Source organism: Mustela erminea, chromosome 17 (genome assembly GCF_009829155.1).
Source record: "Mustela erminea isolate mMusErm1 chromosome 17, mMusErm1.Pri, whole genome shotgun sequence".
NCBI classification, from domain to species: domain Eukaryota; kingdom Metazoa; phylum Chordata; class Mammalia; order Carnivora; family Mustelidae; genus Mustela; species Mustela erminea.
Genome location: NC_045630.1, coordinates 61687863 through 61713374, shown reverse-complemented (window position 1 = coordinate 61713374; position 25512 = coordinate 61687863). Strand labels below are relative to the sequence as shown.

The 25512-nt window shown below is 48.4% G+C and overlaps 1 protein-coding gene across 1 annotated transcript; it reads left to right on the top strand.

Moving 5' to 3' along the window:
• The first annotated feature begins 1434 nt into the window (after positions 1-1434).
• MGST3 (microsomal glutathione S-transferase 3) lies at positions 1435-23645 on the top strand. The gene is made up of 6 exons (XM_032318249.1): positions 1435-1561; positions 17752-17875; positions 20028-20101; positions 20636-20693; positions 22627-22699; positions 23390-23645. The coding sequence occupies exons 2-6, from the start codon at positions 17759-17761 to the stop codon at positions 23524-23526; spliced, it is 459 nt and encodes a 152-aa protein (XP_032174140.1). The 5' UTR covers positions 1435-1561; positions 17752-17758; the 3' UTR covers positions 23527-23645.
• Positions 23646-25512: the final 1867 nt, after the last annotated feature.

The following is a 25512-nucleotide window of genomic DNA, read 5'->3' as shown; positions in this document are numbered from 1 at the left end:
TAATCCCTTTCATGAGGACCCCACCCTCATGGCCTAATCACCTCCCAAAGGCCCCACTCAAGAAATATCCTCCCATGAGGGACTAGATGTCAACAGTGGAATTAGGACGACACAGGCTACAGCAGCGAGGGGGCATTTTCCCCTCACTAATGCAGAACGGCTTTCCTGCTTTCTTCCTTTCAGCGTCCAATCAAAGCAAGCCCTCTACACTCAACGTGCCAGAAACTTGTAAAACGTAAGCCCTTCTTGTACCTAAGGAGAAGCTGAAAGCATGGGACATGAGCACTGCTGAGACAGCGATAATGAATTTATGAGCCGTCGAAGTACTTCTAAATGTACGGATAAACCAACACAATGAAAAGGAAAAAAATTTTTTAAATAAAAAAAAAAAAGACAGAAAAAAAGGAAAAAATATCCAGCCTAAACCCTTCTGACATCGAGATTCCAACCTTTCCACAGCCTGACTTGGAACCATTCGGCTCCCAAGCATCCTCTCTCACAGCCGGGGGAGGTACCCCCACCGAAGAGACCCTAGGGGAGACCCGGAGGTGGCGACCGTCGGTAGTACGTGAGGGCACCCAGGGGAAAGGGGAGAGGGACGCACTTAAAACACGAGAAAACTGGGGACCTTGGTGCCTCGTGGGGTTGGCTCTTCCCGCTGAGTTTACGGACGGCAGAAACAAGCTCGACCCCTCAGGCCGACCCCGCCTGCACGCCGTCAGGACCTCACCGCCTCAAGCCCGCTCCAGCGCTGGACTCGAAGGCGTACCTGGGCTTGTGAACACTCTCAGAGGTCTGTGGGTCCCCGAGGCGGTGCGGACTCGCTCCCACGGAAAGAGCCGTGAGGCGGGCGCCAGTGAGCCGGCCGGCGGGAGCCGCGGGCGAGGGTGGGTGCGGGCGTCTCGCGGGCTGGGCTCCCTTCCGGCTCTCCGCAAAGTTGGCTACAACAGTACTTATTAGCTGGGGAAACGGACACGCCCCAACATCTCTAAATCCTCTCACTTGGCGAGGACAGCAAGCTGCGACCCTGCGGGCTTCCCGGCCCAGGAGAGCAGAGAAAACTAACCCAACCCACCCTGTCCCCCGGAGCTGGGGCGCTACCACTTCCGCGTGCCGGTCGTGCAAGCCGCGCATGCGCCTACAAGCAAGCTACGGTGGCCCTGCTAAGGACAAATTATTGACGTGCAAACCCGATCCTAAAAGTATGAAGAGACTGGGGTAATTTAGGAGGCCACGGAGGCATTTACGGAAGGGAACTGATACATAGATTTGAGATGAGAAATCGTAAAGTGTGGACAGCCGTAAGGAGGAAGAAATCCAGTTTCCGCGGCCCAACCACCCAACAGTGACTGCAAATTAACACTCAGAAGGCGCGCGGGGGCTGCCTAGGGCCCGACGTGGAGGCTGCCTAGGGCCCGACGTGGGGGCGTGGTCTCGCGCTGCCTCGGGCGGGGGCGGGGCCTCATCCGGGCCCCGCCCCGCCCCGCCGGTGGCCAAGGGCGCGGCACCCTCACTTCACTGCAGAGCTGTGGTCTGCACCAGCCGAGCGGAGGTGATCCAGGTAAGTCCACGCACTTACTGGCAATGCGGAGCGTGGGCCTCGGGGCGCTTCTGGTCCAGCGCTAGGCACCACCCCTACCTCTGCCATCCCGGGCTGAATAGGGATGCGCTCCCTTTCCCCTTTCTGGTCTGTACACTTCCATCTGTCTTTCCATCCCCTTTGCCCCCCACCTGCCCTGCATCCTCCCCCTGATGGAGTGGGTTTGGGGCGTTGAAATGGGGTCCACCTCGCTCTCTGTAACTCAGGGAGATTCTCAAGGTCAACACTAAAGTACCTTCCTTTCCTCTCTTCCTCTCTCCGGGTTGTGCAGACCCGGCTACTTGTTTCTGCCTCCCGGAGCCCACCCGACCTTGCTAAGTGCCTGCTGGGGCAGTGTGCAGTGCAGGCCCGATCGGTAACAAGTGCCCTGGGAGCCCTGCGCCTGCTGCGGATGTGGATGTGTTGCTAGGAACCCTCCGGCAGAACCTCCCAGGGAATTGTGTTTGTTTTCCTGCTGCCTCATAGAAACGTTTGTCCGTTTGTACTGAAACCCGTATGTGGGTCATTTCCTACCTCTGCCGGAGAGCGGGAGACTCCTCGAGGGAGGAGGACTCTTAACGTACGGTTCTGCTTTGGATTTGAGAGAGTTTTCCTCCTTATCTGTGTCACTGCAGGGAGCCCCAGGGCCACTGTGGTGGGGCAGCTGCAGGGCGGTGGAAGGGGCTGGAGACTCATTGGTGAGTCATTCTAAGTTGTGGCTTCTGCTGTTACTTTCCTTTCCGACCAGGAGTTTAGGAGCTACTTTGTAGCTTAAGGGACAAGTGAGTGTGGAACAGGAGATAAAGGAAAAGATGAGACAAGAGGGTGGGTTGGAAAGGAGTGACAGTTGGGGCTTTAATCTCTCAACTGGAGAAAGGGAGCCCTAGAGGGAAGGACACTGCTTTGCAGACCGATGGCTTTTTGCAGGTGCTGCGGACCCAGGCGTGGTCCTGTGGAATTGCTGCAGATTTGAGATGTCCTCTGTGCGTGGGAGCTGCCGCAAGGGCTTCTCTTGGGAAATGTGTAGATCACCAAGAGCCTGCAGTTTGTGGGAAGCACCCAAGGTTATCGGTCAGAGTTACAAGGCTATGTTTTAATTCAGTGAACTCAGTATTAAGAGCATAGTATCCTGGTCAGGGGATCAAGAATGTTTATTCTCACAAGAGTTAAATTTAACCAAGTTCAGTAAAACGAGCCTCTAATCCAAAGAAATACTTTTACCCCAGGGAAGGCGTTATTTTGCTTCTGTCCTGACACAGTGTTACAGAAATAGAAAACTTTGTCAAGCAATTTTTTTTTCCTTGAACTGATGTTACTATATATAAAACAGATACACTAGAAAGATCACTGTAGCCAGCTATAGAAAGTGTACACCAGGGGCTTCCTTGGATTAAGGAACAAAACTGGAGAAGGGCAGTCTTCCCCCTAATTTAGACTTCCTTCTGTTGGCTTAGAGCCCTGAAGAGACAGTCATGAAAGGGAATTTCCTGACTTGGAGGACAGCAAAGGGAGTGAACGTACAAGAAAGAAGGGTTTTACCCTATTATCCAGAGACAGGCTGAAAAGCCCCTGGAGCAGTTTGCAGTGAAGTAGATGACAAATCAAGCCGGCAAGATGTAATTTAATACCTGCTGCACAGTTAGCTGTATTTAAACCTATTATTCCCTATTTAATATTTAAATATTCTGAATCTGGATTCAGAATACAGTTGACAACTACAACTGACCGTGAGCCATTTAGTATTTTTATGCAATTTTTTAAAAAGAATCTACATAATGCTACAGTTTCTGCAGTTGAATTCATCAATACCACTTATGAGTTTGAGCTAGGATACTACTGTGTACAAAAGCATTCCTGTTTCCCTCACCTTCTCTTCAGTGTCTACCTACCTACTTAACCCTTGTGAGGAGAAAAACATCAATGAGGAGCTGGGAAAAATTGCAGTACTTTCCAAATAACATTTGCAAATACTTTTAAGGATTTCATCGTTTGGGCTTCTAAGTCCCCCTGTTGACCCTCTGAGTTCTTGCCAGCGTTGACCTGTTCATTAACTGAACTCAGTTCTCTAATACTTTGGTGCTTTAGTTCACTCTTTTTTTTTTTCCCCTTAATTTATGGTATTTTAATTCCCATACAAAGCAAAGTGAATGATTTTGGCTCAGCTTCATCCTAAATACAGAGAGGCATAAAGAGACTAACCCTGTTTCAGGCAGCTCCATGGTTCATTTATCCAGAATGTCCGATACCCTTGTGAGGACTCAGCAGCTGCTGAGAATTAACTATGGTCTGCCCACATTTCTTGGGATGGAAAATCCAAGTGCTGTCACTGTGACTCATTTGAGATTTTTGTTTTCCTCTTGTGGAAGTCAGGGCTTAGTTTCCCCATGACCTTCAGTTCTGTGTAATGTCAGTTAAGGCACAGGTTGTGTGGAAGTCATGATGGGAAAAGAAATACCAATTTCTGTGTTGCTTTGCTCCTTGCAAACCTGCACACCCGAAAGACTGGAGGAAGTTTTTCCTTCCTAGCATTTTTCCTCTTGTCATACTGCAGTGCTGACACTCATTAAAAGAAATTTAAAAATAAGTTACTTTTTGGACCTCTTCCAAGTTTTTTTCTTTCTTCCAACTAGAAAGTTCTCAGGCTTTAATCTGTCACAGACTTGGAGTTAATTATTAGCTCTCTATTCCTATTAATATAGTTCATGCTCAGGAGAGAGTTCGGGGAGATAGAAAAGTTCCAAAAGAAGTCAGGTGTGGTCAGACTTGATCTCCAATCTCATGAAGAGGCAGTAGGGGCGAGGGTCGAAAGCATAGACTCTGGAGCCCAGCAGCTCTGGCTGTGTGTGAGTCCAGGCTTCCTCTGTGATGGCTGTGTGACCTTGGGCAGATTACTTAACCTTTCGGATGCTCTTAACCTTTTCCTCATCTGCAAAATAAAAGTAATATGCTATAGTAGGTATGCTCTGAGCAGCTAATACTGGTGAGCTACTTAGAATAGTATTTGGCATACATTTAAATAATACAGGCTAATAATAGGTATTACCGCTAATAGTTGATTTCTCCTACCACGCTAATCTGTATCACTGCACATACCCTTCTAGTCTCTACCCTTCCGACACACTGATGTCCTTTCTCTTCCTTACACAAGCAAAGCCCTGTCCTGGCTCCTGTGTCCTCGCTGTTGACTCGCCCTGTGTCTCTCTTGCCCATCACTTGATGTCCTTCAGAGCCCTTCTCTCAATCGGCTGCGGCCCTGTTTCGTGGTCCTCCTGTGTTGTCTGGCTCCCCATCACTGTGTCTTCTGCGGGGTTAGGACCTTGGCTCTCAGCCTGGATGACCATCGAAGCCTTGCGCATCTCACTGCCTCAGGTGGTGCCCGGCAGGGAGTGGGGGATAAATCAGGGAAGAAACCATTCCCCAAAGCGATACTGAAGATAGTAGTAGGTGCGGGCTTGAGGTAGGCACTCTATTTAGGTAAAATGGTTTGCCTGGCATTGATTGTATCAGATCAGCTCCATTTAGTGAATTGTTAATTGTTAAAGCGATTTTTATCTTCTGCGCCTCATGGCTTCTCGCCATTCTTTCTCCTGCCCTCTGAGGTGGGTCCCTCCAGACCACAGGAAACGTCCTGCAGGCTCTCGCTGGGATCACATCCCCTGGGACACCTGCTCCAGATGGCCCAGCATGGCCCTGGACTCCTAGGGGAGGTGCCAACACACCTCTCACCCCCACAGAGCCTTGGGAAAGTTTGTCATCGCACCAGGAGGAGAACGAAGGAGTTGTTCTGTCTTGTTACGGTCTACTCTTCCCAGAATCTTAAGGAGCTGAATTACCAGTTTTTTCCAGGGGAGACTCTGTTCCATTCAGGAAGAACTATTTCCATGAACTTGGGCATCATGCTGGCCCCGCCTTCCCCACCCTCCCCCACACCAGCCAATGCACACAGTTAGGTATTGTTTGTTTGCAGCACGGACAGTTCCCCGAAGTGTTGGAATTAAAACAGCATGGGAAACTTGGTTTCTCTTTTTTTTCTTTGAGAGCGCAAGCGGGAGGGACAGGGAGAGGGAGAAAGAATCTTTAAAGCTGAATGCATTTGGATTATAACACATTTATCTCTTAAAAGGGACAGACCTGCTACCCTTCTGATCATTAGCTTCTACTTTCCAAGTGTTCTGCCGGGAACACTGATGAGGAATCACAGAATGTGCTGGGGAAGTTCACCCTCTGGCCTGCTTCGGCTGTTCCGCCTCACTGAGTTCATGATCAAGTGCAGCATAAATGATGCTGTGCCTATTCAGCTAACTTGCACTTTTAGCCCTTGGAGAAATACCTACCAAATGTACAGTGCAATGGTGGAGAGTAGTTGTTCTTCCTCACCTGGGTGATTATTACTTCTCTGCAATGTCCACGTACTTTTTAAAAAAATCTAGCTGTCCCGTGAAACTTTACACTCAGACAGATCTCGTTATCTGTTTCATGTAGAAGTGGCCAGAATGGGGGTGCCTGGGCGCCTCACTCATTAAGTGTCTGCCTTTGGCTCAGGTCATGATCCTGGGGTCCTGGGATCGAGTCCCACATGGGGCTCCCTGCTCAGTGGGGAGTCTGCTTCTCCCTCTCCCCTACTCGTGGTTGCTCGTACTCTCTCTCTCTCTCTCCCCCAAATAAATAAAATCTTTTAAACAAAACAAAAGTGGCCAGAACTGGCATTTTGAAAATGTAGGATGGACACAAAGAAATTCTGTGATTCTTTTTCCTCTCCCATCATGGAAACAGGGAATTACTTTTGTGTGGCTTCCCTCCAAGCTCTAAAATTTCTCCTTTGAGCTCTACATGGGTTCATGAAGGTCACCCTACCTGAGATGATTGTGAGGACTGTTCATTTGTCGAATCATCTAGAGGCAGAAGTGAGGCTGGGCAGCTGCCCTGGGGGGGCCGTGAGCAGGCTAAGTAGACACCCGACACAACCTCAGTTCTCAGAACCACCTTCCATGTTGGGGGCTCACGGAAGTCCTTTTGAGACTGATCAGACCAGCCCTTTAAGTGACCATCCTTATGTTAGTCTCGTGAGAATGGTAGGTTTTGCCACATAAAATAAGCAGCTGTGTATAAGGAAGGTCAGATGACTAGCACAGGGAACCAGATAAGAATTTTAAGGAAACATGGGAGAATGGGTCCAAGTCAGTCTGTGAGTGTTTTTCATTGTCCCATTGCTGGGGGTGTGAAAAGGGACACAGCTGAGACATGGCAGGACCGTTTGAGGAGAACAGTCCTGCAGGTAGAAGTAGGGGGTGACCACTGTCCAGCTTGGCTTTTACCTGCTTATTTGAGGGCGAAGAGAGAGCTGAAAGCTGAAATCCTTTCTCCTTTAAAAAATCCAATTGAGGGATGCCTGGGTGGCTCAGTGGGTTAAAGCCTCTGCCTTCGGCTCAGGTCATGATCCCAGGGTCCTGGGATGGAGCCCCGCATTGGGCTCTCTGCTCAGCAGGGAGCCTGCTTCTCTCTCTCTCTCTCTCTCTCTGCCTGCCTCTCTGCCTACTTGTGATCTCTGTCTGTCAAATAAATAAATATAATCTTAAAAAAAATAAGTCCAAACTATGGAAAGAACCTAGATGTCCATCAACAGATGAATGGATAAAGAAGATGTATATATACACAATGGAATACTATGCAGCCATCAAAAGAAATGAAATCTTGCCATTTTGTGATGACGTGGATGGAACTAGAGGGTATTATGCTTAGCGAAATAAATCAGTCGGAGAAAGACAACTATTATATGATCTCCCTGATATGAGGAAGTAGAAATGCAATGTGGGGGGTTTGGGGGGTAGGAAAAGAACAAATGAAACAAGATGGGATCCGGAGGGAGACAAACCCATAAGAGACTCTTAATCTCACAAAACAGAGAGTTGCCAGTGGGAGAGAGGTAGGGAGAGGGTGGTTGGGTTATGGACGTTGGGAAGGTCTGTGCTATGGTGAGTGCTGTGAAGTGTGTAAGCCTGACGATTCACAGACCTGTACCCCTAGGGCTGATAATACATTATATGTTAATAAAAATTTTAAATATTTAAGGGAATTGAGGGAAATTGGAAGGGGAGATGAACCATGAGAGACTATGGACTCTGAAAAATAGTCTGAGGGTTTTGAAGGGGCGGGGGGTGGGGGGTTGGGGGAGCCACGTGGTGGGAATTAAGGAGGGCACGTGTTGCATGGAGCACTGGGTGTGGTGCATAAACAATTCTGTTACATTGAAAAGAAATAAATAATAATCTAAGTGATTTCATTTAGTAAAAGATAAATTGATGTAATTTCACGGCTCAGAAGTGATCATTGGAGGCAAGTGCTCAGATACGAAGCCTGCCTTTTACTCCCATTTGTGCAATGTTGATTGTAGCCTAGGGAGCTCCTTTTGGCAGCCGAGAGAGACTTGAGTAAATACTGAAGGAGAGCTTCATCCCTGGGGTGTTCTGATGAATGTGGCTCAGGAAGGGTTCTGGGTAGTCCTTGGAACTGAAGGAACCCCTACCCCAGTGAGATAGGGGAAGTGGTGGCAGAGGCAGGAATTGGAGGGAATCAAAGCAACGCCCCTAAGCGCTATGGTGGGATGTTTTCAGAGAGAACCTGTCAGTGAAATTTCTTGAGGCGGGGGTGGGGGGACTACCTTAGGCAGATGTCCTAATGAAAATCCGTGTTGCCAACTCAGACACTGGAATGGAGCGTGTCTTCTCATTGAAGCCCGAGCTCGGTCCCTTCTCAAGGGGCACTTGGCACTGGTGCCTTGGGGCTTTCTTAAAATCTGCTGGGCTGAAGATAGTTGCCCGAGTCTCCCCCTGGAAACCCATGTCTGTTGCCTCTACACCTCCTGCTTCAAAATACTGCTGTGTTTCTTTCCTTACCCAGGTGAGGTCTTCCAAAAATCATTTTCAGCTATTTAATCCTCTAATAAATAAAAAAAAAGTTACACATAGGGGGTGCCTGGGTGGCTCAGTGGGTTAAGCCTCTGCCTTCCGCTCAGGTCATGATCTCAGGGTCCTGGGATTGAGCCCTGCATGGGGCTCTCTGCTCAGCGGGGAGCCTGCGTCCCCCCCATCTCTCTGCCTGCCTCTCTGCCTGCTTGTGATCTCTGTCAAATAAATAAATAAAAATCTTTTTTTTTTAAAGATTTTATTTATTTATTTTATTTATTTGACAGAGAGAGATCACAAGTAGGCAGAGAGGCAGGCAGAGAGAGAGAGGAGGAAGCAGGCTCCCTGCTGAGCAGAGAGCCCGAAGCGGGACTCCATCCCAGGACGCTGAGATCATGACCTGAGCTGAAGGCAGCGGCTTAACCCACTGAGCCACCCAGGCACCCAATAAAAATCTTTTTTTAAAAAAAAGTTACAAATAGAAGTGTTGCTGTTTTAAAAAATATGATGTAGAAGTAATACATTTTAAAGTATTTTCCAAAAGGGCATCTATTAAAAAAAAAAAAAAAACTCACAGCTAACATTATATTAAATGATAAAAGACTGAATACTTCCCCCCAAAGATGGGGATCAAGATAAAGATGTCCTTTCTGGCCACTTCTGTTCAACACCATATTGGTTCTGGTCCGGGTGATCTAGCAAGAAAAAAGAAGTAAAGGCATTCCCAGCGGAAAGGAAAAAGTAAAACTGTCTTCCACGGATGACACAATCCTGTATGTAAAGCATTCCACGGATCCGGCTCTCCCTTCTCCTGGGCTCTGGTGCTCCTGCTCTGTTCCTCCACTTGACCCCTGCCTAGAAACCACAGATCCTGCTCTGGAGCTGGAGTTCTGCAAAGGTGTGTCTCCTCACCACTCCCTACTGTGGGGGAAGGAGTAACCTAACTCCTGGGTAAGGGGCAAACCCTTCACAGGGGGATGTGGTAGCAAAGAGGTAGACCCCGGGGGTCAGCTGGCTTGTGTTTAGACCTCAGCTTTGCACTCACTAGATGTGGGGCCTTAGACAAGTTGCTGAACTACTTTTGCCTCAGTTTTCTTCTCTGTGCAATAGGGATGAGAACAGTAACTACCACACAGGATCGCGGTGGGGATTTGTTAACTGATGTAAACTCTCCCATGGGCCGGACGGGGGAGAAGTAGTAGGTCTTCTAGGATGTGTTCTGGATGTAGTGGTGATAGATACTATTTCCCATTTTGCTATTTCTGCCACGTGGGCTGGAAAACTCCGTGAGGAGTTAGTTTGGGTGTAGAGCCTGCTTAAGGGTCATTCTCTCTTTAAAGAAAGGAAGGAAAGAAGGAAGAGAGAGAGAGGGAAAGAAATGCAGATTGCCAAACCCCATTAAGGATCAGAGACTCTGGGGAATGGGGTGCATTTTAACATTTAGTTGACCTTGATGCTGCTGAAGTTTGAGAACCATTGATGTGGAACATAGGACAGCCCCGAACTGTGTTTTTGTCCTCCTGGAAGTTACTATAGAAAATGTAAGCAGGAGGGCGCCTGGGTGGCTCAGTGGGTTAAGCCGCTGCCTTCGGCTCAGGTCATGATCTCAGGGTCCTGGGATCTAGTCCCGCGTCGGGCTCTCTGCTCAGCAGGGTGCCTGCTTCCTTCTCTCTCTGTCTGCCTCTCTGCCTACTTGTGATCTCTCTCTGTCAAATAAATAAATAAAATCTTTAAAAAAAAAAAAAAAAGAAAATGTAAGCAGGAGACATTCTCTTCCCCTAGCATGGTCGGAAATGTGTACTATTTCCATCGATCAGTGTTCGTTCAAGTATGTGTGGGAATAGCTAAGCGAGCAGCCTGGAACACATGTGCACATTCAGATGCACGCCTGCAGCCCACGCAGTCAGTGCAGAGTACAGGCATGGTGGAGGAAGGGGTAGGACTTGGCACTGGACCAAGCATGGGCAGGATGGGCCAGCGGAATGGATACAGGAGGCGGAGCTGCCCGCGATGTCCTGCGGCACTTGTTTCTTAACCCTCAGCACAGAGGCTCCCACCTTCTCCCCTTCCCCCAAAACCCAGCTGTCCAAGGGTCGCCCTCACCAAAGCCAAGAACACATCTTGGTCTGTTCATGCATCTTGGCACAGGTGTCCATTAGTTCCTCTTTGGAGCTCTTCCTTCTTTCCATTTGGGGTCGGTACTGATCCACTTCTTCATGCCTTGGAAGCTCTTTCCATGCGGAAGAGCTGAGTCCTCCCCCAGGGCCATCTTGGCTAACCGTGGTGCTGCTTGCTTGGTTGTACACCTTTCCCTTTGGGAAGTGAACATTTCTGCTACTAACACAAAAGTCTTGCGCCTTTGCCTCCTCCCTTCCCCTCTTCTTAGTCCCTGGGGGGAGAAGCAGCAAGTACTGACTGTTACGTGGTGGGTAAAAGCCCCTCTCATGATCTGGATCTGTCCTCCCTGGCCCTGTCTCCTAGTGCTCCCACCATCTGCGGGGGTGGGGGGAGGGCTGGCCACACCAGCCGCCTTTCTGTCCCACGAGTGTGCCAGGCTTCTCCTTCCCTGGGGCCTTGGCACTTGGCGTGTACTCTGACCTGAATATTCTCTGCCCAGAATGTTGAGTGCTGTTTGTGTGGGGGTGTGAATGTCGCTGCAGCCAAGTCTTCCCAGTCTTAATTGAGATATAATTGACATATGGTACCGTGTGGGTTTAAATATATAATACATTTCTTTGACATTTATATGGCTGTACGATTGCTGTTGAGTGCGAGCTAGCGCCTTGGCGTGTTTGTTATCAGACTTCTGTCCTCATTCGAATGTCGATGGCTTAAGGATGGGGACCCCATCCTGTCCACTGCTGTGTCCCCCACCCCTCAGCAGATGCCTGGCATACAGTAAGCATTTTCATGTTGTGGTTGAATGAGTAAATTAGTGTTCTTAGGTACATTGTGCTGTCCACACTAGAAAACTAATTCTCCCTAGACACTGTATGCTGCCCACACTGGGAATCTAAGTCGACCATCGTTTTGCTGAATTTGAATCTGTTGCCAACAGAGTCAGACCTAATTTCTGAGTCAGAGCACCTTACTGATTTGTAGGAAAACCAGTGTCTCCTTATTTAGGAAGTATGACCTATGTGGGCAGAGACACACACTTACCAGTGTTGACAATATGCCTTCATATTTGGGCCAGCATGTATTAAAGTTGTTCATACCAGAAGCTTATCTAGTTTATTTCTTTTGTTTTTTTTTTTAAGATTTATTTATTTTAGAGAGAAAAAGAGCATGTGGGAGGAAGAGCAGGGGGGGAGAGAGAGAGTCCCAAGCAGACTCCGTGCTGTGCACAGAGCCCAACGTGGGGTTCGATCTCACGACCCTGAGAGCACGACCTGAGCCCAAACCAGATGTTTTTCTGACCACCCAGGCACGCCTAGTTTATTTCCTTAATTCCTCAAATCATCCTGTGAAATAAGTAGTTAGTATTCTCCTGTTCTGTAGAGAAATTAGATGACATTCCCGAACTCACAGAGGCAGTGAGCATCTAAATACAAACCCATCTGACTCCAGATTTCCTGTCTCTGTATCTGTGGATTTCTGCATAGGAGAAGACCAATCATAAAACAGTATTCAAGTCTGCCAGGAGTAAAAACATTTCCAAAAGGACCTCTACTCTTAAATAAGTGATAGGAAATTAAATACAAAATCTAGTTTCTTTTAAACCTTCAACTTACTATCCTTTCTTTTTTTTTTTTTTTTTTTTTTTTTTTTAAAGATTTTATTTATTTATTTGACACAGAGAGATTACAAGTAGGCAGAGAGGCAGGCAGAGAGAGAGAGGAGGAAGCAGACTCCCTGCTGAGCAGAGAGCCCGATGTGGGACTCGATCCCAGGACCCTGAGATCATGACCTGAGCCGAAGGCCGCGGCTTAACCCACTGAGCCACCCAGGCGCCCCTTACTATCCTTTCAACTGAACAATTGTGACTCATCTCCAGACGGCCGGCTGGGGAACAGGTAACTGAAGCACGGGAGGAGAGACAGAAACCCTTCTGTGCTGTTTCTGCCTTTCCCCAGTACATGCACTTCCATTTTGTAGGGTACATGGGTCCCCAGCTCCTGATCATGGCGCTGAAGGGGAAGATCTGGAACTGGGTGTGTGTTCAAGTTGCTGGTTTGCCTGTTTCCCCCAGGAGAACATGAGCCTCATGAGGGCAGGGACCCAAGTCTGGGCTCTTCATCTCCAGCATGGGGGTCCCCAGTGAGCGGTGCACAGCAGGTGCTCAGTAAACTTGAACAAGCAAGAAGCAGGTGAACACGTGCTCACCTCCCCTTTCGGGCCTCTCTGGCCACAGTGCCGGTTTCCGAGGTCCACGTTGGAAACCTGCTTCCTCCTGAACACTCCTGCTTTTCGGATACTTGAACGTAGCTGGCTAGGAGTTCATAAAAAGAAGTGAGTATATATAGTTATAAGAGCTGTGTTAAAATAGCCATTCTAAATAAATTCTTAAATGTAGATTATCATTCATTCAAACATCCCCTTTTATAATTGAATCAGGGCAGAGACCGTTCACATTAACACATGACACAACCCAATCCCAAACTTCTGCTGAGTGTTCCGCACCTGCCAGTCGTCATGCTGGGCGCTGATAGCGTCCCCATCCCCGAGTCTCCCCGAGTCTTCCTTGCAACAACTGCAGGGGCGGGTGGGTACCACCAGTGTCTCCATTTAAGAGATACGGAGGCTGAGGCCTCTGAAATATGTGAAGAATTTCCCCAAGGACACACAGCTAGGAAGTGTGGCAACCGGGTACTGAGCTCAGTGTCATTCCAGAACATCCTGAGGGAGTGCCCAGATTCAGGCTGGAAGTCCCATATGACTGGTCCCATAGCCGTGTATTTTCTATTTCTCTGATTTCTCAATTCCTGTTGTCAGGCCATTTCCATTTGACATTTTGGTCTGTATCTGCTCATCGTGGAAATTACAGGAAAGTACAAAGGAAGTCTACAGTTTGCCTGTCTGGGAATAATTAAGCTTATAATTTTGATACTTCCTTTTAAAATTTCTCCTGTTAGGGAGAAAACTAAGATTATTCTGTATATACATACACTTTTTGAAATTTTTTAACCTAACATGCTTTATGTTAAGCCCATTTCAGCACCTTTAATCGTGTGCACGCCATTTTAGTGGTTATACACTATTCTGTTTATGGGTGCACTTGTTTTTTTAATTAGTCCTCTTTCCCTGGTCATTGTGCCATTGCTGTTGTTACTGTTACAAATGGTGCTTAGGTGAATGTCTTTGAACCAAATCTATCTGAGTTTCTGATTATGGCCTCCAGCTAGCTTCCCAGTGAACTAACGAATCAGAAGGTATGAAAGATGTAAAGGACACTCCCGCTGTCAGGGCTCTTCTCCAGAGGGTTCGCTTTTGCACTTCCCCACCACTGTGTAACCGTGCGGATGAGGTACTTTTAAATAGGCACCTAAATTCTGTCCTGTTTATACAGATTATAGCTTCTCATATATGCAGCTGGAGTGCAACCAGCCTCGAAAACAGGGTGATGATTAACAAATGCCATTGTACAGCCAGGCGGGTTGCAGAGGACTCTAGACCTGCTTTGGAAACGGAGCTCCCAAGGGGCTGTTAGGCCACATGCTGTGCATCTGGCACCATGTCCAAGACCCAGGTCTAGGACAGAGCTCCCACCCCCAAGAGCACCTTATCCTCTTGGGTCGCTGGAAGGGTTGCTGGTGAGCAGAGCAGGTATGTAATCAACAAAGTGTGATGTGCAGCGTGGGGAGCGCCCATGCCAGAGGTGCGGAAGCCTGTGCCCCAGAGAAGCTATCTGCCCGCTCCAGGGCTGGGACAGCCTCGGGCGTGGCTGTGGCTGCGGCTGCCAGGGCTGGGCCTCTGTCAACTGCACTGCCTCCTCTTCACCAGTGCGCACACCTGCACCCGAACCCACAAAGGCCAATCTTTAAGGGGTGGGAGCATCCATGTCTTTGCCCTGCATTCCTCAGAACAGAAGGACTCAGCCGGTGATGGGAATTTTGGGGGGAGTGGGGGGAACTCGGACTGAGTTTGTGAAAGGACAAACCTGAACCATTTTCCAGTCCCTGTTGGATTTATGTTTTCAATAGCGATAGTGACAGAGCTTTTTTCATGTCCTGACCTTGTCTTTCTCTGCTTCAGAGGTTTTAGTAGATACTTTTAAGGAGAACAAAAGGGAACTTAAATTCCTTAGGCGCCTGCTCTATGTGAGGCTTAGTTCCAGGTGACAAACATTCTGTTGGTTGGAGATGTCATTCCCAAAAGCCGCGTCGAGCGGTGGCACGGTGGTGTGCTTCGTTTATTCCACAGGTGTCTGTAGGCACACTCTGTGCTTGGCATCAGGATGTCAAACACAGTCACCCCTTGTGGGAGCTGGGTAGCACACCCTGCTCTGGCGTTTGAAGCAGGACTCCTCACTTGGCGGGAGTACCAGGGGGTCATGGAGGGCTGTGCTGCCCATCCTACAGCTGGCTTCCTGGACTTTGTTCTAGTGCCTTTGCAGGTGTGTCCAGGCTCCTGCAGGGAGAGGTTCAGGGAGGTAGGCACTTTGCCCCCATGTGAGCACACTTGCTGTCCCACGGCTCGCTATGCAGTCTTTTGCAAACCACCCACTCTAGCACTGGACTCTGGGTCCCCCTTACTATAAATTCTCTGCTCTTGAAAGGTACTTGTTCTTCTGGTTCTGCTTGCTTGCCCCTACCCAGATTGCTTTTCCCTAATACCCATCACTGTGGCAAGGGAGGAGGGAGGGTAGCTTTCACTCGAGTGTGAATCCCAGATTACATATACACTTGGGGAGATGAGCTCAGTAGTAAATACTAATTTCAGATTTTAACTTTTTGAGCAGTCACCTGAGTGTTCATTGCCTGCAACAGAAAGATCTACTCAAGAGGTACTTGTCTGGCCACTTAGCTTCTCCTACCCCAGGGCGGTGCAAACCAGGAAAACCAAGGGCGGTGACTAAGCCATGAAATTTTGCCATGCCTGGGTATTTGGGGAAGAATTCTAAAACCCACTCGGGTCTTAGTTCTGCTTTCTTCTGCTTGAGCCTCCATTTCCTTTTCTGGGAAGTGAAACTAATGGGATTTTTGAGGGGGGTTAAAAGTGGCTGAAAAGTGCTACACAAACACAGGTGACCCCATGCTGCCAGGGAGCCTGGCGTCCTGTCTGGAGACTGGGGTCTGGAAATGGGCTCTCACTTCAGGACTCTTTTGGCGTGCAAATACTGACCTAAGCCAACTATGCTTAATGACTGTCCTGACAGAGTGAGTGACAGCTTCATTTTAAATGACCTGTCTAGCCAAATGCTATTCAGCCCCAAGTACATCACATAGGTTGGGAGGGTCACCCATTGCTATTTTCAAAGAGGTGTTCAGGATTCGTCTTATATTTTTGTCTCGGTAACTGCTACCTCCTGGAGCTGATTTTCTGCATTTCAGGAAGCAACTGATTCTAGAAGGGAATGAGGGCAGGAAGGTTTGGAGGGCAGCCAGAGACCGCTTGCTTTCTGCAGGCATACCTGATGGTGGGGAGAGAGTGTCCAGGAGGCGTTCCTGTGCGGAGTCATGGCAATAACCCTTTGCAGTGTGTCCCCTCCTTCCCTAACCCAAGCAAGGTGGGCTGAGCACCCCTGGGATACCGTGCAGGGTAAAGAATGTAGAAGGAGAAACTGGGGAGAATTACTATGGATGGTGAAGGGGTGGCAGTGCAGACTTTAGGACTTCAGCACTAAATGTCACTTTTGAGTCTTAAGGGAAGAGTACTTTTGAAGAACAGAGCTGCTTTCTGGCCCCAGATTCCACACTGAGAAAGGCGCTGTGACCCCAGCATCCGTGCAGCTCTCTGTTTTCAAGTGGGATTAAAAGCGAACATTGGAACTGGATTAGAATCTAAATGTGAATCCCAGCTCTGGTGCCTTCTGTTTTGGACCCAGCAATGTGCCTTCACCATCGGTGTATTCTTTGGGAAATAGGGTTATTCCATCTTGCTGGGTTGTTGGTGAGGTCAACCAGAAACACTCTGGGGCAGGGGAGCCCACCTAGGCTTGGAGGACAGATTGCAATGAGCGAGTTAGGAGGGTGGATGTTTTAAACCAGATGCAGAACATAGGCAGGAGCTGCTGGCCTGTGGCAGCCTGGCCCGCGGTGCCTGGGCAGGTGAGGATCTTGGGAAGCACCCTGGCTGAGCTCCGTGTCCTGCCTGCCTCAGTGGTCTGCTGACCAAAGTCAGAGCAGTTGGACGGCCGGCACTGATCCTACAGTGAGATGATGAGGGCCTCCTCCCACCTGCCAAGTTCTCTTCTTGCTGGCCAGTCCGTTTCTTCTCTTTCCTTTCCTTCTGGGGCAGAACAGTAACTAAAATAGCACAAATGGTAGAACCCTGAAAAATGCTAAGATTCGCTTATTCTCCATTTTATAATGACATTTTTCGAATATACAGAAAAGCTGGAAGGATCATACATTTACCATCCGTAGAGCCACTTTCTGGTTTCCATAGTTAACACTTGGCTCTGTTGGTTTGTATTGTCCTTTCTTGATCCATTTCAGATAAGTTGCAGGCGTCAGATCACCTTCTGGGGCTAGTTTTGAAGTGAGAATTCGAGGAGTGGACCTGGCTCCCCGGAGCTGCCCAGAGCCCAGTCTCTTAGCAGTGTGATGGGCTCCGCCTGCCACTGGCTTCCTGCCCTCTCCCAGACCAGCGTGTGCCCCAGGATCAAAGGGAGTCCAGGGTGCCTGCCCTCAGTGACCACCCCCCATGCCAACAGACTCGCAAAAACTTGGAATAACTGTATATTGTTTCATATCCTGTTTTGCCCCCCCCACCTCTCTCCTCTCTCTCAAATTTAATAAATCCTTCACATTTATTAAAGGATTTATTAACCTTTTTTTAAAATTATTTTTATTAACCCTGTTAACCTTTTTTTTTGTGTGAAACTATGGTTTTTCAGCAGTTGTGTCCTCTTCCAGCAATGCCTACCGCAGTGGTACAGCTTCATTGGAAGAGAACACGTGATATGATCACACGCTCTTCTGCATGTACATTGCATACTTGCATAAGAGTCTGTTGTGTGACACACAGTGACGTCTGCATCACGTTTACTCACAGCTTTCTGACCTGTAGGTAGACCTTCAGAGGGAGTGAAGCCCCGAGCTGCGGGCCTCCTGCCGTGGGCTCCAGCGGTGCTGGGTGGTATCCTAACTCGTCTCCTTTCCACAGAGCCAGCATGGCTGTCCTCTCTAAGGAATATGGTTTTGTGGTTCTCACCGGTGCCGCCAGCTTCATAATGGTAGCTCATCTAGCCATCAACGTTTCCAAGGCCCGAAAGAAGTACAAAGTGGAGGTGAGTGGGATCCTAGATCTGTTGAGGCAAGAACTTCTTTTCAGTCGTGGAAGGAGAGGTGAGAAGCCAGAGGCCAGCAGTCTGAGAACCACATCCACTCGAAATCCTGCCCTTTTCAGGCAGGAAGAAGGCAGGAAATGGGGGAACCTGCTGGGGAGCCATCTCCATCTTGTTTTCACTTGATCTCTTTGTAGAAAGACCAACTGTGTTGGGGCGAGAACGGTATGGCCTTTGGCTGGAGCTGTGTGCCAGGAAGAGTGTTATTTTCTAGCGAGGGTAAACAGGCAGGACCACATCAAACCAGAAAGCTGCTGCACAGCAAAGGAGATTGCCAACAAAATGGAAAGTGCCACCTACTGCATGGGAGGAATTTGTGCAAATCATACATCTGATAAGGGGTTAATTTCCAAAATGTGTAATTCATACAACTCAATAGCAAAAAAATAATAATAATAATAAAAATTTAGAATTTAGAAATTTAGAAACTGGGCAAAGGAGCCAAACGCCATTTTTCCAAAGACCACATACAGACGGCCCGCAGGCACATGGAAGGGTGCTCACCATCACTCATCATCAGGGAAATGCAAATCAAACCACAGTGAGATGCTGCCTCACGCCCGGCGGGGAATGGCTGTGAGCAAAACGAAAAGAAATAGCCAAAGCTGTCGAAGGGGGAGAAAAGGGAACACACTGTTGGTGGGAATGTAAATTGGTGCAGCCACTGTGGAAAATAATGGAGGGTCTTCAAAAAATTAAAAATAGAACGACAGTATAATGCAACAGTTTTACTTCTGGGTATTTATCCCCAAAAAAAGAAAAAATGAAAACACTGGCTCAAGAAGATACGTGCACCCCATGTTCATAACAGCACTATTTACGGTAGCCAAGCCATGGAAGTAACCGAAGTGTCCATCAGTGGATGAGTGGATAAAGATGTGTGTGTGTGTGTGTGTGTGTGTGCGCGCGCGCGCACATGTGCATATACGTATATACGTATTTATGTACATATATATGTGTTATATATATATATATATATACACACATTATATATATATTACTCAGCCATAGAAAAGAATGAAATCTTGCCATTTGTGACAACATTGATGGACCTTGAGGGCATCATCCTAAGTGATATAAATCAGTGAAAGACCTAGATTTCATGACCTCACTTACATGGGGAATCTAAAAAAACAAGAGCTACAAGGTATAGCATGGCAGCCATAATGCATAATTCTCCATTAATATATTTGAAAGTTGCTAAGAGCAAATATTAAATGCTCTCATCAAAAGAAAACGCTGCAACTGTGGTACCTAGACTTACTGTGATCACTCCACCACACACACATACATCAAATCATTACGTTACACAACTGAAACTCATGTGTGTCGATTATACTTGGATTTTTAAACATAAGTAATACAAAGTAACTAAATAGAGTTAAGTGGTAAGTCTTCCCTCATGTGCCACTTTAAAAATGGTGTTGTAAGGTGATTGTTTCCCAAGTGAAGAAATGTTGGGTCTGAGGTTAGCCTGGGCTTAGATGGTAGACCTAAGAAGGAGGTCTGTGAAATGCTTCTTTCATTTCTGCTGATCTAAAAGGGCTAATTACTGGGTTGTCCCTGGTGAGCAAACTCAAATGTCTGCTTCTGTTCAGCAACTTATTGTTAGACTCTGACTAGAGCTTCTTTTTAAGTTTTCCTATGGATTTTCCTTTTTTTTTTTTTTAAATGGACACATCCATTAAAGTTCTCACACTCAATTTCTGTTCTCCCATTAAAGAAAATCTTAGAAGGTTGCAGCATCTGATAGCTCGTGGGAAGGAGATGTTCCCCTGGGGTGTCTTTGTGCTGTGTGGGGAATCCAACAGTCACGACACAATGTCAAGGGCAGGGAGTCTGGCTCAAGCTGCCTCCCTCCCTTGTGTGACTGTGGCACAGACATACATTCTTAGGACTGGATATTAACAGAAATATATTGAATCTGCTTCTGAGAGTTGAGACCCCACTGCAAGTGTCAGGCAGAAAGTGATCACCTGTCAAGGGTAAAGTAGAAGTTGCTTGAGGATAGATGATCTTGGAGGTTGGCTGTAACTCAACACTCAATGCTGCTGCTCTTGACCATTCGATCCACGGTATCTTTTTGTCCTCACAGTATCCCACCATGTACAGCACGGACCCTGAGAATGGGCACCTTTTCAACTGCATTCAGCGCGCCCACCAGAACACGTGAGTGTCCGCCCCGCAGGCCCCTGGGGAGGTCTGCAGTGTTGTGTGTCCTCTGCCCAGCACCTCGGCTTTTGGTCCTCCTGTTCACTGAGTAGCAGCTGGGATGATGATCGGGAGTTAAAAGAGTCTTAGAAAATATGTCTGTGGACAGACTGAATATTCAGAGTTGTTAGAAGAGTGGGGTTCTGGATAATCCTTCAAAAATGTCTTTCAAGTTGCATTGGCCTTCAACAGCATTCGCTAGGCTTCCTGTCTAGGCTGAGATTGAATCTCCCAGCCCTGGGGAGGGAGTGGCTGTGAGCTCTGGAAGGAAATCCGCTGACATTAGCCACCACCTTCCTCGTTAGAGTATTCAGAGCTGTGGACTTTGGCTCCCACGCAGGAGGAAAGAGGGTGGATCCTAGTGGTAGGGCTTCTCCCTGCCCTCAGCGTTCAGTGTTACTCTCCAGTGTCTGACTCAGCAAATAAGAGCCTAAGGGGTACGGGCACACGTCAGATGGGCACTTTTTACAAAAAGGTCTCTGTCTATTCCAGGCTGGAAGTGTATCCTCCCTTCTTATTTTTCCTAGCTGTTGGAGGTGTTTACCACCCGGTAAGTTTTCCCAAGGAGTTTTCATCTATTTGGATTTTTTTAAAGATTTTATTAGAGAGTATGTGCATAAGGTGGGGGGGTAGGGAGTCAGGGGGAACCACTGACCAAGGAGCCCGACATGGGACTGGATCCCAGCGTCCTGGGATCACAACCCAAGCCAAAGGCAGACCCTTAACTGACTAAGCCACCCAGGCGCCCGTCTGTTTGGACTTAATTCACTGAGCTATTAGGGAGGAATGCAGGAAATGGATATTGAATGAACATCTTCAGTGCCCATTAAGAAGAATTTCATTCTTGCTAAAAAGTTCTTTAAGGCATATAGAACTTTCCCCATTTTTTTAATAGATCAGGAGAAGCCCCTTGGATACTATGTAACCATCCCAGGGGCAAATAGCCATGTAGAAAATAGAAGAATTTGAACCCAGGTCTGATCCTGCAGGGTTCATGTCCGTGATTTTCTCCTTTGTCATAGTCAGGCATTGATGGGTCACCTGAGGTCACAGCGGTGAACGAAACAGACCCAGACACCGGCTTAACTCTTACTCAGGGTCATTGACTCTAGCACATAAGTACATGATGCAGTTCGCCACAAGGCGATGCGTGCCACGGAGGAAAACCCAGCAGGCGGGGGGGACTGGGGTTCCAGATCGGGGGACCGCTGTGAGGGAGGACATCAGGTGAGGACTGTGGCAGCTGCCAAGGTGACAATGAGGCAAAAGTTACAGACGGGTAGGGAGCAGGTGTCGCGGGTGGTAGATGTCTTTGGGCAAAGCGCGAGAGCAAGGCCCTGAAGCCAGAGCCCGTCCAGTCTGTCTGGTGAACAGTGAGTGGGGCGGCACGGCTTCCGTGGGGAGCAGACCACAGGGCCTTGTAGGCCGTGACGGCTCGTGGCTGGAGTGTGGTCTGCGGTGTACCTTACCGAAATAAAGCACGACAAGCCAGTCCCTCTAGTGAGGCATCCCCATGTCCACCCCTATCCCCTTCCCAGTCTGTCTGCCCTAGACTCCATTCCTGCGCTTAGGGCTCTAAAAGACTCAAAGAACTACTCTGGGGACATCTGGTGGTAACTGTGCAACATTACGGCCAAGCAGGGCCTGGCAGGTTGCCCATAGTGACTTAGGGGCCCGGGATTTTTATTTTCGGTGGTTTCACACACCTGATCATTAACCTTACCCCAGATCAACTAAACAAATCCTAAAGCACTAAATTTACCCCTTGGGAAGCCACTGATGAATGGTGAAGGCACATGAAGACTGGTGTGCAACGTTTCATGTGCCCGCTCCCCCTCCCAGTCTGTCCTGACTGGTTTTGACCAGACGGTCACCCCAGGATGGCGCTCACGTAGGACTAGTCATCTTACGTGAGCTTTACTCTCTCTTCTCAAGGGCCATGGAAGGGGAGACGTCTGCCTCCAAGACCACATGTTCTGGGATGACAACAGGACACGCTCTGCCCACTTTTTCTAGCGGAGCCCTCAGCCCAAGTGCGGGCCGCAGCACAGCCTGCTCTGACCCCTTCTGGGGGACGGTGAGGGGGAGCCTCAGAGATGCAGTGGCAGGCCCACGGAGACAGCCAGGCTTCTCCGCCAGTCCTGCCTTGGGGTCAGGGTCCTCTTGGGGCTTACCCTTCACGCCCCAGCCCCGGCCTGCCTCTCCCTCTCTCATATGCCCACACCTCAGTCCCCAGGGCAAGCCAGAAGGTTCCTTCCACCCCATCCACCAGGAAGGTCAGCCCTCACCTTCCCCATCCACAAGCAGTTCATAGAAGAATCACAGATCTTTGATTTTCCTGAGACAAATAACATGCCTCTACCCTAACTTTGTTGGGAGAGTGTTTTACCATATCCACGGAAGTTTGGGGAGAGCATTGTGTCTTCAGCCTTAGATGTTAATGTTTTTCCAGTGCTGATACTGATCCAGCCCTTCTCTTGCAGCGTGTAGCTTCTGGCCTGGGCTTGGCCTGGATTGTTGGACGAGTTCTTTATGCTTATGGTTATTACACAGGAGGTGAGTACATCACGACATCTGCCAAGGAAACAAATTAAAAATCCCATGCCACTGTATTTTTCTTCTTAGCGGGGCTTTAAGAAAAGGAGACGTACTTTGGTGTTTAGGGGGAAGCTCTGGTATCTTCCTTCTTACTAACCTTTGAAAAGTAACAAAAACTATTTGTACTGAGCACTTCGTGTGTGTCCGTTGCTGCTCTGAGATCCGGTGGATGCTGTTTAACCTGCTAGCATCTCTGTGATGCAGATAGTGTGTCCTGTGCTATAGATGGAAAACGGAGGCTCAGAGCTACTCGTGTAAACTGGGAAGCCGGGATTTAAACCCAGGCAGCCCGACCCCAGAGCCCCTGCTGCTAAGTCACTACGATAAACGGTTCCCCTAGAGAGAACAGGGAGAGACTCTTGACTCTACTTACCTCTTGAAAGTGGGGACACCCCCAGAGGTCCTGGAGCACAGTTGTTCTAATTATTATCCCCAGTTCTCTGAGGGTCCAGAGAAGACTCTGGGGACACATTTCTTGGCACGCCATAGCTGACTTACTGGCCACTGAGGCCAGGCCTTGGTTGACCTCTTAGGACCAGATGGTCTGACGCGCGACCCCCGATGCCTTGCTAGAATAGCTTGTGGGTGTTGACGGCATTGTCCTCTGTCTGGCACCTCCAGTCACCTCTGTTCTCTCTCCTGTTTCAGAGCCCAGCAAGCGGAGTCGCGGGGTCGTGGGCTCCATAGCCCTCATTGGCCTCATGGGCACAACCGTGTGCTCTGCCTTCCAGCACCTCGGTTGGGTTAAGACCGGCTTGGGCGGTGGGTCCAAATGCTGCCATTGAAGAACTACAGGGTCTTCAAAAACTCATTCGTTTTGAGTGACTTAACTTTTATTGTCAGTGACTTTTTTTTTTTTTCTAAGTATAATAAAAACTTACCTGGCCTTAGCCTCATACCTAAACTGGACTCTGCTGATTTCTTTCGAGTCTCCTTCTAGAAGAAGTAGCCTGTTCTACTGGATGGGAGAGGTGGTGGGTACTGAGCCCCCTCCTCACCCTGCCACAGATGTTTACTGAGGTGAAGCTGGGGAAACATCCGGTTGTAAGTAGCCTGTTCTACTGGATGGGAGAGGTGGTGGGTACTGAGCCCCCTCCTCACCCTGCCACAGATGTTTACTGAGGTGAAGCTGGGGAAACATCCGGTTGTGGTAGTGTGTTCATAGTCATGCCACAGCCGTGAAAAGTTGGGGCCCAAGGAAGGAAAGTCTGTCAGCCTGAGTTGGGATATAAGAATATCTTACACTTACAGTTAACACCTACGGTAACAAGGATTATTTATTTAAGATTTTATTCATTTGAGAGAGAGAGCACAAACGGGGAGAAGCAGACTCCCCGCTGAGCTGGGAGCCAGACGTGGGGCTCGATCCCAGGACCTGGAGATCATGACCTGGACTGAAGGCAGGTGCCACCGTCTGAGCACCCAGAAGCCCATTTTGAAAATTTCTATTAAAGATTGCTTCTACTGCAGCACCTGGGTGGCTCAGTCCGTTAAGTGTCCGACTCCTATCCTGGCTCAGGTCACGATCTCAGTCATGAGGTCCGTCTCCACATCGGGCTCCGTGCTAGGCATGGAGCCTGCTTAAGCTTCTCTTTCTTTCCCTCTGTCCACCGCCCCACTCTCTAAATAAATAAGTAAATAAATAAAAATTTTTAAAGATTGCTTCTATTGCTTAAAATCTCAAGTTATAGACTAATTTTATGAAACTTCACAGAGACACAAAGACCCAATAGCGTAGGTCGAAACAAGGAAGGACACCGTCAGCACAAAATTGGGAAAACCAAACAGGTTCAGTTGACTTGGAGGAGGCTGCTGGCTGGCAGAATGAGGGCTGCCCCCGACGGAATGTGGCTGTGAACTCAATTCACGGAGGGGTAGCGTCTATACCTGTGCTGCTCAGTACTATAGCCACAAGCCACATACGCTGTTTACATTCAGACAAATAAAATGTAAGTAAAACTCAGTTCTGTAATTGTTCTCATCACCTTTCAAGGCCTCTCTGACCTGTGAGGATTAGAGATGGGGTCTGCACCCAGGCCCGGCTCTCAAATCCATGCGTTTTCCACTCTGCTCCTCCATCACCTGAGGCTGGAGTGCTCTGCTCGGGGACTGGACTCGTCGGCGGTGGCCGCCTGACCGCCCAGAGGCCAGCAGTGTACACTCTTGCTGTGGCTGGGAGCAAAAGGAGGAAAGTGAGGGCTGTTTTCATAAAGCTTTAACTTGCATCCTTTTTATATTAAAATGTCCTTTATAATAAAGGATAGTGATGATGAGTGGTATTTGTGGTCCAGACTTGAGAAAAACTGACTTTATAACAGGCTAGGGTTATGGTTTCATTTTTTTGGTTTTTGTTTCTCGTGTTTATTTTTTCGTAAGCAGCGCACCTCGGATGAGAGAACTTGTGGTTTCCTTTCACATCACACAGTCTGGGCATCAGGGGAGCAGCACGGGGGTGGCCTGGGCATGAAGGGATGTTTTCATCTTTGTTGCAAGTCTGGATGGGATGTAAAGTCATGTGATCCGTCTTTGTCATTTTGCTCTTGTGGAATGGGCTCCAGTGAAGTTTTATAGGGAACCCCACCACGGGAAATGATGCTGTGATTGAAGAGGGGAGCCCAGAGCTCGGCCTTTCCACTTCCCCAGGCGCCCCACCCAGGGTGCCTGAATCCGCTGTGTACATCTCTGCTGCGGAGAGTACCAGCTACTTTCTGTTCAATTCCTTTGTCTCATGGAGAAAAAAAATTTTTTTTTGGTGTAAGTACTGCCCTTCA